Consider the following 20,100-nt stretch of genomic DNA (forward strand, 5'->3'; position numbering starts at 1 on the left):
AGTGGAGCATGTGAGGATCGAGAGTTTGCATGCTTTTGCCGGCGGCAATTATTTGTAACTTGATGTCTGAAAGTTGAATTCAATTGCATTGATTTCACTCTCATTTCACTCCATTGCACGTCAGTGATAGCGCACCTTCAGCTTTTTGATCCACGATTGCACCGGATCAAGTTCTGTTAATTCTATCTGTACGGGCGTTCTCAGCAAACCGTTTTAGTTTTTTTTTCTTCTCCGTTTGAAACGACGTCTTCGGGAAAACTCCTACAACCATGGTCCGCCTTAAAGATCGCTATCTGTTGGTCAACATTGTCTACGCAGACATTCCTCCTGGACAAAAGGGCCCTGTACCCGATCTGCTACTTTACAACCAGCCCACCATTGGAGAACTCAGGCCCCAAACCATCTTGAAGGGCATTCGCAGTCAGGTGAATGCGTTATTTGGTGATTGCGGGTCAGGCTCTGTCGAGCGCAGCCTACAAGGTAAACACACGACTGAACTCTAAAACTTACACTTGGTAAAAGCGGCCACTAGGCTAACTTGGTATAACAGTCAAGTACCTTTCTACTGCGACCTCAACCTTCATTCTACGTATCTCGCGAGCCCATTACAGGCTTGTCTGGGCTGCCTTGACCTTTATGGACCGCCTCCCAGTCAAGGATGGCCGACCGTGTATCTTCCGGGTTGTCCGCGTCAGCGGCACCATCCGCAAAGTCGAAGAAGAAGCCATCCGCCGTGCCAAGCTCCTTGTCCTTGCAGCAAAGGATGAGATGGCCGGCAAGGCGTCATCAGACGCCCTCAATGCTCTCTTCCGCGGCGGCAAAGATTCAGCCCGCAATCTCGCCTTGGTCAACGATGACCACGATGACGCAGAAATGGACGAGGGTGAGGTCTCTGATGGATGAACAACCATGCCATTCGATCGTCATGTGTTCTGCTTACGCGTCACACGGATCCCCGAGCCACTGGTAAACTGTAGCGCCACTCCAGGGACCGAGCCGTCACCGAGACCTGCTTCTTCAGCGGCCCGTGCCTGCTCCGCCCGCAGTTTTTTTTGTTCTTCCTCCTCCTTCCGCTCCATCTCGTCATACTCTTCTTTGTTATCGATCCACCTCTCTTGAATATCAAGGGCATCGGGCAATGACGACTCGTTGCGCATGGCAACCTGCCAGACGGTGTCGTTCGTTCCCTCAGCGCCGCCAAAGACGTACCCACTTGCACGGTCAATCACGCGCAACAGATGCATCATACTCTTCTTGTTCTCGACTGCCAGCACCTCGAAGCTGACAAGGCCGAACTGCTCAACCATATTCGCAACGGCCTCGTTAAGCTTGGTGAATTTGCCTTTCTTCAGGGCAGGCGACTCCGCGTCGAGGGACGGCATGAGGTACCGTAGGTCTTGTACTTCGGTGTAATAGTCGAGGTTGAATGGAAGAGGGTCGTAGGACGAGATCTTGTCAATCTTGGTCAGGACGTTGATGTGGGGAAGGTCCATCTGCAACATGGCGCGCAAAGAGAGGAGGACGTTGGAGATGTAGAGCGATGGTTGTGTGAGGCAGAAGCAGTCGGAAAGGTGGACAACTACCAGCTGCGAGAAAATTAGCGGGAAGGACTGCGATTAGAGAGACGAGGAACAACGGCGCACCCTGTAGCCCAGCTTCTGTAACCGGTAAAAGATGTTGCGTAACGAGTTGTGGTGGGTGTAGAGCTCGACTTGACCGGGGCAGTCGAAAAGCACATAGTCTTCTCCAAGCTCCTTGAGGCCGTTCTCGAGCCATTCCATGTTATTTTCCAGCTCTTCAAGTGCGTACAGAATACCGCCATTGGGGCCCAATTTGTCGTCTGCCATAATCTCCTCCAAAGTGACAAGGTCGCGAATGTCGAGCGCGCATGGGTAGTTGGTGTGGTCGTTCGCAGGGTCGAGGTTGACTACCGAGCATTGTCGCCCGATGGCGCCCATAAACTGCTGCACTGGCAGTGGGGAGGTCATGTTAGCACCCGTGAAAGTACTAGCACAAGGAAGGAAGTTTCACAACTTACTGCCATCACAGTATGTGCTCTTTCCTGCACCGGGACTGCCGAGTACTAACTGTCCGAACGGCATTGTAACTTGTTGCTCCAATGTGATGTGTTTAAATACGGCGTGACGCTCTCGTTGGTTTTCACTGGCGTACGTAAGAGAAAGGTGCAAATTTCGGATGTTCGAGGGAGAAGTGGAAGCTGTTCGAAAGACGGGAATGCTTCCTTCAACAATGCAACCCCACCAAATGTCGGGTCGGCTCTTCATGAGATGACGGAACGGCGCCCACCCCTCCACCAAATTCTAGAACGCCTTGTGGATCTGCGTCAAGATGGACAGGGTCTGGTGCTTGACCCGAACGGCATCTGCAACTCACTCCACCTCTCAACTTCCAATCAGCTGCCCGACCCAGCTCGGAAAGAGGCCTTGAATCAGGCGGTAACCCATGGCAGAACTTTGTTTACTTGGAGTTGCACTCCCGGTCAAGCTCCCTCCCCTCTACTAATCCTCCATTTCGTCGTCCGGCGATTGTAACAATTTCGAAGCTACGTCAATACCACGTAGGCTTTAATCTACACACCACCCACCACACACAACACCATCACCACAATGGCTCCTTGTAAGCTCGGCTTTCTCTCAAGAAGCTACTATCATATGTGTCCTCCCAAGCTAACGTCGCGTAATTCTAGCAACGCAATTCGAAGTGTCACAGCCGCCCAGTGACGCTATCTCGGCCGTGATCTTCGCCCCCGATAACACCAACCGCCTGCTCGTTTCTTCATGGGATAGGAACGTCTATCTTTACGAAATCGCCGAAGGAACCGAAGATGCCACCCTAATCAACAAGTTCGAGCACCGTGCTCCCGTCCTTGATGTCTGCTTTGGCGCGAATGGAAATGAGGCCTACACGGCGAGTCTGGACTGCTCAGTCAAGAGGTTCGTTGCACACATTGCTTATCACCTATGGATGCCCAGCCTTATGCCACAGATCTTTGTGGATGCTAACGCGAATTAAACAGAATCGACCTGGCCACAGGAGAGCAGACCGTGCTAAGCACGCACGAAAAGCCCGTCCGATGCGTCGTCTACAGCCCTCAACACTGTAAGTCCGAATCATTACAGTCCAATCATCCAACCGCAACCCCACGCATTATATTCGATAAGTATGTGAGACATCAACTAATCTGGCATTTTCTTCTCCCAGCCATGCTCATTTCCGCCTCGTGGGATCACACTCTCCACGTCCATAACACCTCCGCGCCGGCCTCGACCCCGATCACCATCTCGCTTCCAGGCAAGCCGCACGCCCTCGCCGCCAGCCCCTCCAAAGTTGTCGTCGCCATGACCGCACGACTAGTACACATCTACGACCTACCCACGCTCGCCACGGCGCTCTCGTCAGCCGACCCTGCCTCGGCGAACATCACCCCCTGGCAACAGCGCGAGTCTTCGCTCAAGTTTCTCACGCGCGCCGTGGCCTGCATGCCCAACGACGCTGGCTACGCCACCAGCTCGATTGAGGGCCGCGTCGCGGTTGAGTGGTTCGAGGACACGGCCGAGTCGCAGGCGCGCAAATACGCCTTCAAGTGCCACCGGCAGACGGCGCCCGAGGAGGAGGGTGGCGGCGACGTGGTCTATCCCGTCAACGCGCTGACATTCCACCCCGTGTACGGCACGTTTGCTTCGGGCGGCGGCGACGGCACCGTGGCGTTGTGGGACGCCGAGGCCAAGCGCAGGATGAGACAGTATCAAAAGTTCCCTGACAGCGTCGCGGCGCTGGCCTTCTCGAATAATGGCAAGTATCTTGCCATTGGTGTGTGTCGCGGGTTTGAGACCGATATGGAGGACTTTAATAGCGAGGGGAGGACGAAGGTGTTCATTAGGGAGTTGGGTGAGACCGAGGCCAAGGGCAAGGGCCCCAAGTGAGACTCGGATCTCAGTTGTCTTTTTTGCTGGTTGTCTGTCGTCTCTCTTCACGTCTTACTGTCTTGTGTAACATCTTTCCGGCTATAATCTGGGTGTAATCGGCGTTTATATAATATGGGACAAAGGGCGGGCTGGGATTATTGTGTGGCATTGCTATTTGCGGAAACGTCGTCGGAAAAAAAAGGTAAATCGACATTGCGAGTTTTGGTAATTGATTGTCCTGGCCCACGTCTGGACAACTAAGAACAAGATAGACAAAAATATATGTGGTTATTTTTACACAATTCAGTTTCCTAAGTCAAAATCATCATGTTGTTGAGCTTGATGCCTATGCAGACTAGAAAGTAAAACATTGAACATTCCCTTGACTCGCTGGCGCTGGTATGCTAACACAACCCCATTGATACATGTCTACTTCTGATACCTACATGTCTTTGACCTCCTATCAGAACTTCCAACAAAAAACTACATCCCGCCAACCGATCATCATCACCCCCACCTAAATCACATAATACTTCGGATACAAATACAAAGATCACACTCCTTTCTTTCTCATCCTCTGTCATCTTACTATACCGCAGAGTTCGACCTTTTAAGCCCCGGATTCTCCGGTCCGCGAGAGGTGGAAGGAACTGCAGATTTCGCTCTCGAATTCAGAGGTCGTAGAGGAGTAGGAGTACGAATGTCAGTCTCCGAGATGTACGTCTCCCAGCCTGAACCTGGGGAGGTCATTTCACTTGGCGGTGCATCTTGACCTTGAATTTTGACCTGTGCTTGATGGCTCTTCTGACTCTGACGGTAGTGTTGTTCCCCCAGCGTATCATGAGAGGTAAGTTTGGCGGGATCTGTTGTCGTATCAATCTGGCTCTGATCTACAGTTCCGCATTTCGACGACGACAAATCTGTTATGGGCGTAGACTTGGCATCGGTGCTCTTTTTCAAGATGGCTGTCTTGGGGTCGTCTGCTCCAGAATTATCGTTGTTGCCCGGCTCTTTTTGTTCCTCTACCGGCTTTTGGGCAGGCTTTTGGACAGGTTTTTCGAAAAAGGGTTCAAGAGGTTGCTCAAGATGCTCTTGGACATACCATTCACCACCTTCTTCCGTGAGTACTTGAACTGCATTACCTGCTTGCTCTTCAAGAGCCTCTTGTTGTTGGTGGCGTGTCTCTTGATGATTGGGAGAAGAACGTGCAGAGACATTCATCCTTGCCGGAGACTCACCAAGCTCAACAGATGGCTCCCGAGCAATGGCCGCTTGGGGTTCATTCTCTTCCTCATGGTCCTCCATAGGCACATCACCTTCAACTTCCAATGCACTCTCCATTAAATTCTGTGTCTGTTTTCGTTGTTGTTCCGAAACTGGTACAGCAGTCATGTGCTGTCGTCCCTCCACCTGATTTGCGTATTTTCCCAAGATAACGCTTTCGAGAATGATCTTTGGTTTCAAAACGGTTGGTAGCAGTTCCTTGTCCTCCAAGGGGTTGTCCTTCTTCTTCAGTAGCTTGCGTCTCTTCCTCTGACGTTCGGTTTGTCTGGGGTCAGGGAGAAAAGAGTTGTCGTAGGCCCTCTTCATCATCATCGTCGTCTTCTTCTTGTGATTCACAATATGATCTTTTTGGGGAGGACTTGCGAAGCTGGACTGTGTCAAGTCCAAAGCACCCACTCTTGACTTAACTTGAGGTGCTTTCCTCTTAGCAGTTGGACGCAAGCCCAACTGAACCAGCCCGTTTGGTTTTGCTTCGTCTTTGGAGAACCCGTCGCCGAACTTGTACTTGGCAGACAAGCTTGCTGTAGTGCTTTCTTCAACCTTGCGCTTCAGTCTCTTGAACCCGCGTGGTGGTAGCTTGTCAAAGAGCAAGAATGGACGACGTCTCAGGAGATTGGACTGATCTGTGACAGTCTTGGGTATGTACTTGGTGCCACTGCTGAACCTCACCGATGAAGTAGGAGTAGTCTTGGATTCTTCGGTGGTCCCTCGTTCGTCTTTGTCTTCGTCGGTGCTATACTCCAAGCCGGTATCCTCTTCTGTCGCATAATCGCCCGGGCTGTGGGAAGTATCTGAAGCGTATTGAAGTTCTGGAACTCGTGCATTTTATGGTTAGATTCTCGATCTGCGCCGGGTTATGACCGCCATATGTAGGAAAACGTACCGAATTCTAGCTCATTTGCTTCCTCGAATGCATACTCAGCTTGGTAAGCAAAAGTCTCTTCCTCAGGTATTATACCATTATCGAGGCGGTCTTTGTTCCCGGGCTCGGGTTCACGTTGATGCTTCTTCGCAAGGCTCGCTGGTGAATGTGTGGCCCTTAACAACGGAAGCACACTGGGCGAGGCAGTCCGCACTTTGTGGGAATAGGTACGCAAAGGGCGAGGTCTAGCATAATCTTCAAAGGGAACCTGAGGCTCCATTTGTTGTATGGTTTCAGCAGATGCGTTTGCCTGGTTCGTCAAATTAAAAAGTGATGTCCAACTGCGAGGAAGACCAAGTTGGCAAAAAGTCCGGTTTCAAGATTATGTTTCCCATTACAATTTGTGTGAGCTCAGGGCTCGGTGCAGGCTGTGTTCTGTTGAAAACATGGGAAGGAACGTTGGGTGCTTTGAAGCAATAGCGCAAAGAACGATCCTGCAGCTAAGAGCATACATGCCGACATTCCACACAACCAATATGTGCTCCCAGCACCTTGGGGAAATTCAATTCACAATTCATGGAATTATCGATGAAGGAAAAGATGAGAGGGCATACGGTTTATCTTCCCACGTGGGTTGGTGACGCCACAACACCAGGTCGTAGTGATGCTCCCAACGTGGGCAGATGACGTTTATCTGAAAATGGTGATATCAAGAGGGAACGTAACCAAGTCCATGGACACACTCCTGTCTTTGTGCCTGGGGCTACCATATCAAGACCAGTCTACTAAATATTGACGTTGAGACTTGGTTCCCTACTGTATGCCCCCGATTTCGCTGCCCTGAACATCATAGTTCTCACATTGGGCATTACGACGAACTTGACAGAATGGCATGCACTGCTTAGTTGTCACAAAGTACCATCTTCCTCATTCTGCAACAATGATGATTTTGCATTTGATTGATACTGTCTGCTTGGCTTCCCTTATTAGAAGTACAAAGTCCCAGAGAACTGAATATCAATAACCGTACAAGAAAACCTTGGTAACTTCTAGTAATCCTCCAACCTCCCGGTTATTATTACCACGTGCCAGAACTGTAAAGATTCCCCATCCCATGAAAAAGTTCGGTTAGTAATTAAGCACCCGCCACATGCATTGGCATAGCCAGTTGATTAAACATCCGTATCGATCATGTGCTCCAGACCTATCGTCAGAAGCAACTTAATGATGGCCACAGATTAGCGATGCCGAGCTGTTGAGCCCTTCCCAAGAATCACATCAGTTGTATCGTATACTCGAACAAAGGGAAGCCAGATCAAAGACAGGAATATCGAGGCAAAGCCCTCGTAGCCAACTACGGCTTCTCCTTCTTGATTGTGGGCGATGACTGGGTGCTGCCGTTTGCAACCGTACCGGACTCGACGATCGTGACGCCCTCGTCCGCTGATCCGTCATCCGAAGACGATGCGCCGGTGGTCAGGTTACCCGGCCTGCAGAGAAGATGGTTAGTTGTCACGACGAACTGAAGTCATCTTCCAGCTTCCAAAAACACGCATGCCGCGTTTCTCGCTTGAGAGTGATGCCTGAGCTCCCAGGGCGATAGTGCAGGAGGATGCTTTCGGAATGCTGGTGGAGCTGTACCTGACCGCATGGCTTCCACCCTGAGACATGGAAGAACCCATTCCACTGTCGCTGTTGACGTTAATGCGGATACGGGCGCCGGAAGCAAACGAACTGTGTCCAAAGTTAGTCAGCACCTGACTGTCGTTGAACATTGAGGGTGAAGGGTGACTCACGTATCAGACGAGTGGCCGGCGCTAATGCGACGGTTCCACGGAGCCTGGTGGTTGTAGATGCTGGGATGAATGCCGACATCCGCAGTTCCGTAGGCGCCAATGTTGTACTCGTTGGTGCGGAACTGGCGGCGCTCAGCCGTGATGCGCTTGAGTTCCTTCTGCGCCGGAGTGTCGGCGTAGCGAACCTGCATCAGCATTCCCTCCTCTCCAATCGGGGCACCGTGGAATTTCTTGATGACATCCTCGCACTCATCACGGGTCTCGAAGCTGTTTTCATGTTAGCTGATATCCTCGGATAACGGATAACTTCAAGCAGTGATGGGACTTACCGAGCAAAACCGACACCGCGGCTGTTACCCATGCTATCTCTGAGAATCTTGCTGGAGACAATGTGATAGCCAACAAAGATAGCATTCAGCTCCTGAAACGGTGTTAGAGTCCACAAAAACGCACGACAAGACAGAGGATTTACTCACCGCCTCAGTCAGACGCTTGGGCAAGTTGGACAGATAAAGGTTGGTGGAGCTCTCATCTCCCTCTGCCTTGAGACGGGCGTTAAAGCTCTCGCGAGCAAAGCCAACCTCATAGCCCAGATGGTGGAAGCCACGGATGCACTTCTCTGAATCACGAACATTGGCAAACTTGGCAAAGCCGAAGCTATTGCTTTGGTCAGTACATGGATGAAAGACTGTACTATCAGGCAATGGGACACAACATACCCTTTGCAAGCTCCAGTAGACGTGTCAATGATCGCCTTGCTCTGCTCAACCTTGCCAAAGCGGGAAGCATAACGAAGCAGCAACTCATCGTCAGTGGTGGGATGAAGGCCACGGATGTAGACGTTGCGATTACCCTGAATGCGGTTCTCCAGGCACTGCTCGATGGATTTGGTGTGAGTGGGCGGGGTGAACACGGCAGGAACCGCATCAGGGATGGGAGGATTCTGCTTGAGCAGAGCTAGCAGCTCCTCGTCGACAATAGGTACGGATTTAACAACACCGCCAGATGCAACAACCTGCTCCGGGGAAGGAGTGTTGAAGCTGGAGCGGATCACAGCAATTCGACCATTACCACCACGGTCCGAGAAAGTGCCAAAGAAAGGAGTAGCAGGGGTGGACTCGTTGGTGGAGTACGAGCCCCTACGGTTCTCGAGCCCAGGAGCCTCGCTGCTGCGCTCACCGTACGAGGCGACACGGCCAGGCGTGTAAGGCACAGAATGGTAAGGAATAGGCAGGGGCGCATATCCAGCCTGAACGGGGTACTGTCCGGCGACGCCAATCTGGTAAGCCGCCTCGGGGGGAACGCCGACGTGCATGGGGACAGGGTAAGTCTGGTAAGCAACTTGCTGGTCCTGCATGTAGTACTGGTGACCAGCCTGGTTTTGAGGGGCAGTCGGGTTGCCAGGACCAGGAGGCAAGGCAAGGCTGCTGAACTGACTCATAACGGCGTTCATGTTGTCAACGCCATGGTTGACCTGATGACCATGGGTCGCAGAGCCGTCATGCTGAGTACTGCCAACTTCGGTTGTGAGGTAGCTTTGATAGTTTCCCTGGCGGTTGTTGCCGGTGTCGGTGACGACACCCGGGTTGGTGCGATAATGGGCAGACATCTTTGATAGAACGTTGGTCTGGGTTTGCCATAGTTAGCTCCATGCCCTAAGTTCCACCAAGTCACGCCAAAGAAGGAGAAATGGCAAGTGTCGGTAGAAGGTGAGCGCAGAGAAGGTCAACCCTGCATTGATCGTGCGACCGCAAGCCCTTGGAATTGGTGCTGGACACTCGCCGAGTATCCATCCTGAGGGCAGCGATGACTTGAAAGCAAGTGATGAATGTGCTTGACAGGTGGGAAGGATGCTCAGGAGACAGGTGACCATTGCTTTGGCGCACTCTCATTGAGCAAAATATGACCCGAAAGATTGGATAAGGTGACGCGCTTGAATCCCTTGAACATCCTGAGAGACCAATTGGGGGCAATTGTACGGGTGAAGGTGATTCAAAGTGCGCGACGTGATGGGAGAACAGAGCGAGGGGCGGAGGGGAAGTTATCACGAACCATTGTGCCTGATTGACTAAGTACTTGTTGACGCGTCGCTGAGGATGAGATGTGATAGTGGGGATGCTTTAAAAGATGCAAAGAAGAGGTGCTTGATACTCAATGGAGCTCAATGGATATCTGTGAAGATGATAGAGAACCAATTCAAGATGATATCTGGTGGTAACCCGTGAGAGTTTTGATTGTTGTGATCAATTCGGGGATTGTGTGGGGGGAGAGGAGATGAGGAGGAAGAGGAGGAGGAGGAGGAGGAGAAGAGGGTAAAGGTTCAGTTGGAACGGAAAAGGACCGAGACTTCGGCGGGAGACCGGAGTGATTGGCCGGGAAACGCAGGCAAACACCTTCTATCCTCAGGCTGCCATGAACCCGCAGGCAGAGCATACTTACGTCGAACGTCAACTTACCTCCAAAACGAGATGTGGTCCTTGTAACAAACGGCTGATTGGATCAGGCTTGGAGAGATGCTTTGGTGACAAGAAAGCGGCGGCCGGCAACGATGATGTAAGAACCAAAGACTCTGATGCAAGCGAGCGCAGGGGGAGTAAGAAGATGATCCGAGCTATCAAGCAAGATGAATTGAAGAGACTGTGGTGGTCGCTGGGATGGATCGTGTGTTGATGCTGTAATGATCGGAGGAAGAGTCTACCAAGAGTTGAGAGACAGGAAAGTTGAGCTGGACTGGATGGCGGAGGGAGGGCGGTCTTTTAACTCCTGTCAATCGATCTTCGTCTGGTACCTAAGTAAGATGGAGTGATGGATCAGTGCCGTTGAGGTTGCTTCCTCACGATGTAAACAAATGTCAAGGGCAGCCACGACGTGGACTGGCCAAGGAAGGAGGCGATGTTCCCCAGTAGCCTGCACTACTGTAAAGGTAGGACCCACGATATCCTCCAGGAGAGCTGAGGATGGGAATAATGATAAATAAGGAAGAACTCCCGTATGCTAAGCTCCAGCTTGCCGCGTTGAAAAGGGTATGTTGAAGGGAAGACGACGAGAAGGAAAAGAAGGAGATGTCTGGCCATGCTTCTCGAGACTGCACTCGCAGCAGGGACTGGGATCATCGACAGGACAGAGAACTACTTACTCTGAAAGTCGATGATTAGATTTGAGCTCAAAGGAGGAAGGAGAGACCCCGTTGTCAATACTAGAGATACCTTTACACATCAGGCCGGCAACCCCAAGTTCGACGTTTTTTTTCCCCCTATTGACAGGAAGGGAGCAGAACAATTGACTGAGCTAACGAGGTGTCCTTCACTACTGTAGTGCCGTGGTCTAGATGGAAAGGCAGTGACGCTGGTGGCATCCACTTTCGTAGTGAGGGGAACGAAAGTAATGATACAACTCCAACTTGAAGCAATCGCTGTGAATGGTGTTGCTCATGATGCAGGTGTGAATCTTAGCTTGGTGTTTCCTCCTTGCTCTTGCCGTCTATGTGACAGATACCATCTTCTGGCCAATGACGGTCACCTAGGGATTGGAGATGCCTAGAGCCCAGATAGGTACTTACATAGGTACACTGGGGGTAAGAGTCGCAGGGTGTAATGTAAAATACCAATCAAGTAAGAACAGATTGAAGGCAGTGCCATCCCATTCCACTTGGCTTTCAAACACTGCCACTCCTTCTGGAGGAGGTGCAAAATAACGGCCGAGTCTACCATTGATAGCCGAACTCGGAGTGTCTTCGGGATTCCTTCTCCGTCACGGATCGGATTCATGATTCCAGGCAACCAGGCGCCGGGCAAGACTGGCATTCAGGCCCGGGTGATCCACCTTCACCAATTGCACCCAGGGGCATTGAACCTTCTCGTCCACGAGCAGAATTCCTGCACGACTGCAGTGTTAGCGACGACTTTCTTTCACAGAAGGAGGATGATGGGTCGTGAGGTCAGGAGATACAGCATAACTCCCAAAGATGAGACGACGATTGCAGCTGACACAAGACAGTTCAACAAATCGCCTTCGTCCCGGGCAGTCGATTGACTGAACGGTTCCCTTTCGGTTTTCTCGTCCGAGACCGCGTCCCTGTTCGACCAGCGAAGGAATGAGCTTGACTGAAGCATATCGCAACGACCCTACACGCGTTAGCTTGCCTTCCCAACAATCATCACAGCTTCCGCCATCACTCACTCACCTGCGACCGGCCACAGCCGGGGTGTCGCCCGCCTACATCACCCAAACTTTCAAGCTCGACAGCGGGTACTAGCAACGGGGAACTGCCCCTGATTTGTGCCCTGACTTCATCGACAGCAACTCCACAGGACGTGTGGGAGAGGCTAGACACAAGGACATACCTTCCACTACTCACACAACGTGCCGACTGTGGCAGTCTTCAGTTCGTCAACGGTTGTAAGCCCAAGTCGTTCTTTTGCTCTGGATGGGCAGTGTCGTACGCTTTGTATTGCCGCATCTTGGCTTCCACCACGGAGCTCGACCCTAAGACATGCGCTTTCCTCCATACCATGTCGTTATCCTGGTCATGGCCGCGGGCAGAAAAAGACGTGATGAACAAACACCTTCAGTCTCGCTTGTCGTGGTAGCTTTGCTTGGCGACATGCTATAAGAAGACCAAGAAGCTTCGGGTTTGCAGTCGTTTATCGTTGATCGAATTCATCGTGGGCAAACAAATTCGTAATGGCTCCTTGAGCCTGACTTGGAGATCAGCCCGTAGAGACCCGAGTGGGATGGGCCAGGAGAACAGTCGATAGCAACCCGAAAGGTGTTGTCGCCTTTGATTACGACGAGCTTACTTGCATCGATCTTTCTCAGGGGTCGTCTGCTAAGAATAGCCAGCCCACTTGGGCCACTAGACGGTGATCACTTCTCGCATCCTCTATGGAGGATCATAGCCAAGACCGACTCACTTCTACTCAGGGTAGCAAGTTTTGACGTCTTTATTGCTCTGCCACTGATAATGTACGTGTATACTCATGTTTCTACATGGCGAGAACTACTCGCGGCGAACATGAATAGGAGCTGACGTTCGAACAGCGCCTGGACCCAGGCGTACCCCCAAGTCGAAGCTCAGCCAAGCCAACCCACAACCCCCCCGATCCTCTAAAGCCCCGCGACAGAGATGTCGAAACTTGTGGGCGAAGCCCGTCAGCGTCCAGGACGGCCGACGGCGTATGTTCTGTCGTCGCATCTGCGGGTGTTGAACGTTTGTCGACATCCGAAAACAAGAAAGAAAGCACGGGTGAGAAACAACGAGAAGACTAAACAAAAATTTTTCAGAAAGACATTAAAAAGAGGAGTACTCATGTTTGAGAAAAGAAGATATAATGGAAAGGAAAACAAGAGCGATGGATAAAAACAAAACAACGGGTTGCTGTAGCTGCGGGCTGCGAGGTTGCAATATCGGTAACAAAACAGTGGCCCGAGTTCGGACCATTCCCACACTCAATCGCCTGTGCAGTCTTGGCGGGGTGTGTGCGTGCACACACACACACACACACACACACACACACACACACCGCACTTTTGTATTGCACAACTTCGTCAAAATCTATTATTTGATAATAATTTCTAGATTAATTTAAAGACATTTCAGCGTACAACGTAATTAAGATACTAGTAATCAATTAAATCCATTGCAATAATGCCTCCTAAGACGATCCTCAATTTAAAACCCGTTGGTATAAAGCGATCCTATACTTGAAGCGGCGCGCTAATAGTTTATTTTAATAAAGATTAAAACTAGGAAAATCCTAGCCTAATAACTCTATAATACGCCTCCTCCCACCCTAGAAAAAAGAGCCGTAAAATTGAGTAATTTATTAAAACTATCCCTAAGACTATTCCTCTTAAAAAGAAGGCTATTTCTATTAAAGTTACTTTTAAGAAGGCTATTATTAAGAAGGCCGCCGTTAAGAAGGCCGCTGTTAAGAAGAAGGGGAAGGCCCCCGCCCCCACTACTAAAGACTCGACGCTAGAGCTACCTTCGTCCCCCCCTAAGCCCGTAATACCTATTAAAATTTTTAGTAGCGAAGAAGATTTTAATAATAATAATAAGGTTGAATAATAATTCCCCATCTACTTTACTCCTAAGAAGCGGGCTCTCGATATTTTATTTTCTTTATCAAATAATAATAATAGCGAAATAGCTGTCACAGGGTATACTGTGACTTTGAGTATATATGCGTGCATTCCGTTATTCTATTCTAGATAGAATTACGGTCCATCTTTTACCTTTTAGTTGAGGTTTGGTGTAACGATGTTGGCATTGCACGCCTAACCCCGTAACAATAGCTTCCCTAATTAAATTAATTACCTCGGTACTACCGGCCTAGCCCCGCGCCCGTAAGCCGATTATTCTAATACCGCCGCCTCTTCCTAAATACCCTAAATTAATATAAATCTAATTTAGTATAATTAGTTCATATATTACTACTAACTATAATAAACTACTACCTATCGAAGATTGTAATATACTTAGAGAAATAGAGGTTAAATAAGAAAATAATAGCAAATTCTACGAGTAGCAGTTTGGGACGACCTTACTTAAGAATATTAAATAACTATAGTAATGTTATATATAAGAGATTATTAATAGTATAATTATAAAAATAAAATAATTAATTATTTTGTATAATATTAGTTATACTACTACTATTTATAATAATTGTCACGCCCGGGCTATTATTTATAATAAAATTATTTCTAGGAAAGAGTTTTTTAATAGGTATAGTAATATTGAGTATAAGACTATTATAAAATCGTACCTCCGTTATACTAATTAATAATACTATTTTACTATATTATTTAAATTTTGATTAACCGAACCGCCCGTTAATAAAATCCCCGCCACCCCTTCCTCCTATAGTGGTATACCCTCTATTTCTACCCCCTTTCGTAATTTAATTAATTCTTTTATTACTCTACAAGCGGCTAATATACTATTATTTTGAGGGTTATAGACTCTAACCGGTACTAAGAAGCCTAAGCGTATTATAATAAATACTATATTAGTAGAGGTTAAAAAGAATCTAGAAAAGGACTAGTAATAAGAGGAGTATACGGGGGTAAAATTATACGGTACCGTATATTAAGAGTTAGTATAGATATAAGTATATAGTCTTGGTTATAAGTATAAAAATTATAATAAGGCTATTAAATATTAAATATATTATATTATGGACGGGAATATAACCTACTATAACTTTATATGACGAACTTAAGCGATAACAAGGGCTAACCAAGCCACCGGGACACTACAGCCACACAGAGGTAGGGCGGTGCAACTATAAGGGCTAGTGAGGCGAGTAAACTCAAGCTTACGCCCGAAGGAAGCTTACAACGTAAACCTAGCTCACCCGTGAACCAGGGCTATACAGTAAGCCAATTTACAAGGTAAGCCAATACTATTAGTAAACTATTACTATTATAAACACTCCAGGACAGGAAGTACAAGATAGCTAGAATAGTATAAAGGGACGATTAGAGAACTCAAATTATTAAATAATTCGATAGTAGTTAATATAATTTAATTATTATTATTAAAATCAATATTACAAATATACTTATTATAAACCCTTTAACTTTATTGAACGATTCTAATAATTTTTACTTTCAATTATTTTATTTAAGCAAATTAAATTACTATTCGTTATATATTAATTATTCCCTTTAACCTATTTTAAATAGTAATTAAAGGTACTTCTTCGCTTTACTATATTTATTACCGGAAATAATAATAATCCTACTTACTAGGGTAACCCCGCGAACCTTATTTTTATATACTAATAGTTCGAGGCTATATAGAATTATATCCGCTAATTTGAAGCCTAGCCCGAAGTTAGATCCGGTACCCCCGAAGCGAAGGTAGGAGAGGATATTCTACTTATTAACCGTCCTAAATTTAAATTAATTATACTTAAAGAGTACGATAGATAATAATCTACCTTTACGGGATTCCTAATCTAAATACAAACTTATCTCTACTTCTATAGAAATTAATTCGGTTTTAAATTTAATAAAGTAACTTATATAAGAACTAGGCTAATAAATAAAGCTTTTACTTAGTACGAGCCTATCTTTAAAAACTTCTATAAGAATAGAAATAATACTTCGGACTCTAATAAGAAGATTCTAAATAATTATAACGAATTTATTAAAGCCTTTACTCAAATTTTTAAAAAAAAGGATAAGATTCGTTAGGCTTAGGAATACTTAATTTAACTTCAATAAATTAAATTTATTTTAATTTATATTACGTTCTTTAAGTAGGATGCCCTTTATAATAATATTAATAATAATAGGCTAATATAATTATTCTATAATAGCTTTAAGGAAAGAATTAAAAACGAGCTCTGTAAGGAAGACCGTCCCGAAACTATTAATATATATATTAATATAGTTATTTATATCGATAATCGGCTATTCTAACGGAAGTAGGAAAGGAAAGGAAGAGTAACTCCCTTCGTTCCTTCTAAAACCTACTATACTAATACTAAGAAGAAAAGGATTTAGGGAATTTACTTTTCCAAAATTACTTATTTAGGACCTATAGAAATTAATATAATTTAGGTAAATTAAAGTAAATAGGATTTTTTAAAGGTTAAGTACTTTAATTATAATAAAATTGGGTATATAAAGAAAGATTATTATATACCTAAGTAATTAAACTAGAAGAAAACGGAAACCGCTGTAGTAGAAGGAGTTAGGGTAATTGAAATCGCTAGCGCTAAATATAGTTAAAAAAACGCTATAAATAAAGTTATAGACTTTAATTAAGAAGCCTAATAGGAGGCCGACAATAAATATAGATAGGAAGGACCTAATAAGGAAAATCCTAAGGAGGAGGTATAAAATAATAATATACCCTAAATATAAATATACCGAACCCTAATATAGAAAAAAATTAATAACCTCCCTAATACCGACTGAACTCTCTTTATAGCCGTATATATAATAAATATTATTCCGCTACTACTTTCGCCCTTAATATCTATACCCGAAGGATTTAATAATTATAAATTCATTAATTTATATTAATATAACTACCCCGATTAGACTGCTAGAAAATATTAAACAGAATTATAGTAATTCTATTTAAATAAGAGTAGAAAGAATGAAAAATAGGAAGCTTTTTAAAAGAAGCGAACTATTATTATTAAAGGGAAGCCGTAAACTACTAAAAAATAAACCCTAGAGCTATTTAAAGTATATTAACCGGTCGTAGGAAATATTATATAAATATACCCCCTTTATTTTACTTACTACTGAATATTATAATTCTAATATATTATTTATAATTATTCCGAATATTATAGGAAGAAACGGGATAACTATTTCTAACCCGTTAGGAAGTTAAATCGATAGGGATAATTTAGACCCGTTACACGTACCTTTAATTAAAGAGATTTATAAACTACCCTTATTATAGATAAATAGTTCGTATTTAATTTATATCCCTTTATATGAATAGATAAATAATTAGTACTTAAGAAATTTATTATATACTCCCGTAACGTCTATACTTATTTAAAATAGGGAGAGACCGACCCCTAGTAGTATTAGTACCCAATATCCGACTACCCTATTTATATAAAATAGAAAGTATAGGTATATAAAGCGGAAATTGTATATTATATCCGATAAATTAATATAACCGAAAGTACTAAGGATAAAAAAATTATTTATTTAGTATAATTATAAGAATACTATTCGCTAAATAAGCCTAAATTTAAGGAAGAGGATACTTTTAATAACTATTATTAGGAATTAAAAAACGGTTTAAAGCCTTTAGGGAGGCCTAGTAGAAATTAAATCCTTAAATAAAATAAATTATCCGGCGATACAACTATTAGAAAAATAAAATTTAAGACCCTATAATACTTATAGAGGTCGCTATTATAAAAGAAGGGAAAGAGGATTAATAATTTAAAATTGTAGTTTATTAAAAGAATTACTAAATTCTTGTATTAATAGACTCCGGAATTCAATTAAATTTTATTTTACCTAAATTCGTTACTCAATTAAGGATTCCCTAGAAGAAGAAGAAGGTTCCCTTTATAAAAAAAGGACTTTTTAAAATATAAATTGTAAAATGGAAAATATTATTACTCCCTATTATAGTAGAAGGTAAAATAATTGAAATTAATTTTAATGTTATTGAAATAGGGCTATTTAAGGATATAATTTTAGGGTACCTATAGTATATAGTATATAACCTAAATATTAGTTGGAAGGAAGATAACTATTTATATCCTAGGACGTACCTAATTATTAATAGGAAACCCGGAATATAGTAAAAAGTAAGCCAAAGAGGTAATATTCCTATAGCCCTACTATAAATAGTATAAAAAATTATAATTTGTATTATCGATAAAAATAGTAAGGTTATAAAAGAAAGGTTAGTAATATTAGTAAAAATATTAATAATTAATATTCAATACAAATTCGATTATTATTAAAATTAATAAGCGGAGAAGCCGAAGATAGTAATCCTAATTAAGTATTAGGAATACCCGGCTTTCGTTAATAAATACCTTGAAGGATTGTTACTATAAAGATTATAGGACTATAAAATTAAGTTTAAGGAAGGAATTAAATTTAAATTCTTTAAAGTATATTATATTAATAAAAAGTAGAATATAGAATTAAAGAAGTATTTAAACGAAAATTTAAAATAGAAATATATTTGGGAATTTATATCGCTAATAGGGTACCCTATCCTCTTTGTACCGAAGAAGGATAGAAAGTTACGCTTTTATATAAATTATAGGTAATTGAATTAAGAGATTATAAAAAATAATTATCCCTTACTATTAATTTTATATATCCGAAGTCAATTAGGAGGAGTATAATACTTTACGCGCCTTAATTTACCTATTACTTATATTTATATCCGAATTAAGGAAGGAAACGAATAGAAGATAGTATTTTATATACCCTACGGATACTATAAATACTTCGTTATACCTTTCGGATTAACTAATATATTTATAATATTTTAATCTATTATTAATTATATAATTCGACCCTACTTTAATAAGTTCGCTATTTACTATTTAAATAATATTCTTATTTATTCTAAAACTCTTGTAAAATATAAAAAATATATAAAGAAAGTACTAAACGTACTATATAAGTACAAACTCTCTATTAATATAGAGAAGAGTGAATTTTATATAAAGGAGACTGTATTTTTTAGATATTTAATTTTAGAAAATAAAGTTAGAATAAAATTAAATAAGGTAAAAGTTATATAGAATTAACCTATACTTAGGAATGTAATTAAAGTCTACGGATTTTTAAAGTTTATTAATTTCTACCGGATATTTATATAGGACTATAGGAAGATTATTAGGCCGTTGTACGAATTTATTAAAAAAGAAGCTACTTTTATATAGGGAAAGGAAGAAAAAGAAGCTTTTAAAACTATTTACAACGCTATTACCGTAGACCCGGTATTAAAATTTCCTAATTTAAATAAACCCTTTAAAATTAAAATTAATATATTAAATTATACTATTAAAGGACAATTAGGGCAACATAATAATTAAAGAAAATTATATCCTATAGCTTTCTTTTTAAAGAAATTGGAAGGACCCTATTATAATTACCCTATCTATAATAAAGAATTCTTAATTATTATTAAAACGTTTTAAAAATAGAGACTATATTTTAATAGAATTATACATAAAGTATAAATTTATACCGACTATAATAATCTTTAGTACTTTATAATTACGAAGGTACTTGATAACCGCTAAATACAATAGGCCGAATTCTTATTAAAATTCAATTTTAAAATTAATTATAAAAAGGGATCGGAGAATATTTGTACTAATATATTAAACCGATGAATTAACTATATAAAAAATATTATAGAAGCCTTTATATTTTTATTTTAAGAATAACCGGATAAACTATTTATATACCCCCTATAAAAATAAGTAAAATACTACGCTATTTATAAGGTTAAAATATAGGACCCTAGGTTTTATATTACTATTGTTACCCTTAAGGAATAATAGAAATAGGAGAATAATTAAAAAAATAGAATCGTCCTTTAGAATAATAAATTATAGTACTATAATAAGGCCTACGTTTAGCCTAAGTAGTTCGAAGCGCTTATTATAGGGATATATATATCTAAGATAGGAGGATATATAGGTATTACCCAAATTATAGTACGGATATAGCAATACTACGATTTTCTAAGAATAAAAACCGAAGT

The 20,100-nt window shown here is 43.3% G+C and overlaps 4 protein-coding genes across 4 annotated transcripts; 1 reads left to right on the forward strand and 3 right to left on the reverse strand.

Moving 5' to 3' along the window:
• Positions 1-158: 158 nt before the first annotated feature.
• Positions 159-1,988, reverse strand: NEUTE1DRAFT_78590 (uncharacterized protein; the record flags this gene model as incomplete). Its single annotated transcript, XM_009850974.1, has 3 exons — positions 159-537; positions 941-1,586; positions 1,644-1,988. The coding sequence occupies 3 exons, from the start codon at positions 1,986-1,988 to the stop codon at positions 500-502; spliced, it is 1,029 nt and encodes a 342-aa protein (XP_009849276.1).
• Positions 1,989-2,627: 639 nt separating this feature from the next.
• On the forward strand, positions 2,628-3,960 carry NEUTE1DRAFT_128482 (uncharacterized protein; the record flags this gene model as incomplete). Its single annotated transcript, XM_009850975.1, has 4 exons — positions 2,628-2,637; positions 2,708-2,954; positions 3,038-3,120; positions 3,223-3,960. The coding sequence occupies 4 exons, from the start codon at positions 2,628-2,630 to the stop codon at positions 3,942-3,944; spliced, it is 1,062 nt and encodes a 353-aa protein (XP_009849277.1).
• Positions 3,961-4,514: 554 nt separating this feature from the next.
• NEUTE1DRAFT_108550 (uncharacterized protein) lies at positions 4,515-6,352 on the reverse strand (the record flags this gene model as incomplete). Its single annotated transcript, XM_009850976.1, has 2 exons — positions 4,515-6,019; positions 6,094-6,352. 2 exons carry the CDS (start codon positions 6,350-6,352, stop codon positions 4,515-4,517), a joined length of 1,764 nt encoding a protein of 587 aa, XP_009849278.1.
• A 1,074-nt stretch (positions 6,353-7,426) lies between these two features.
• On the reverse strand, positions 7,427-9,477 carry NEUTE1DRAFT_136071 (uncharacterized protein; the record flags this gene model as incomplete). The annotated part of the gene is made up of 6 exons (XM_009850977.1): positions 7,427-7,562; positions 7,714-7,806; positions 7,869-8,135; positions 8,198-8,289; positions 8,345-8,525; positions 8,588-9,477. The coding sequence occupies 6 exons, from the start codon at positions 9,475-9,477 to the stop codon at positions 7,427-7,429; spliced, it is 1,659 nt and encodes a 552-aa protein (XP_009849279.1).
• Positions 9,478-20,100: the final 10,623 nt, after the last annotated feature.

This window comes from Neurospora tetrasperma (assembly GCF_000213175.1).
Source record: "Neurospora tetrasperma FGSC 2508 unplaced genomic scaffold NEUTE1scaffold_2, whole genome shotgun sequence".
NCBI classification, from domain to species: Eukaryota; Fungi; Ascomycota; class Sordariomycetes; order Sordariales; family Sordariaceae; genus Neurospora; species Neurospora tetrasperma.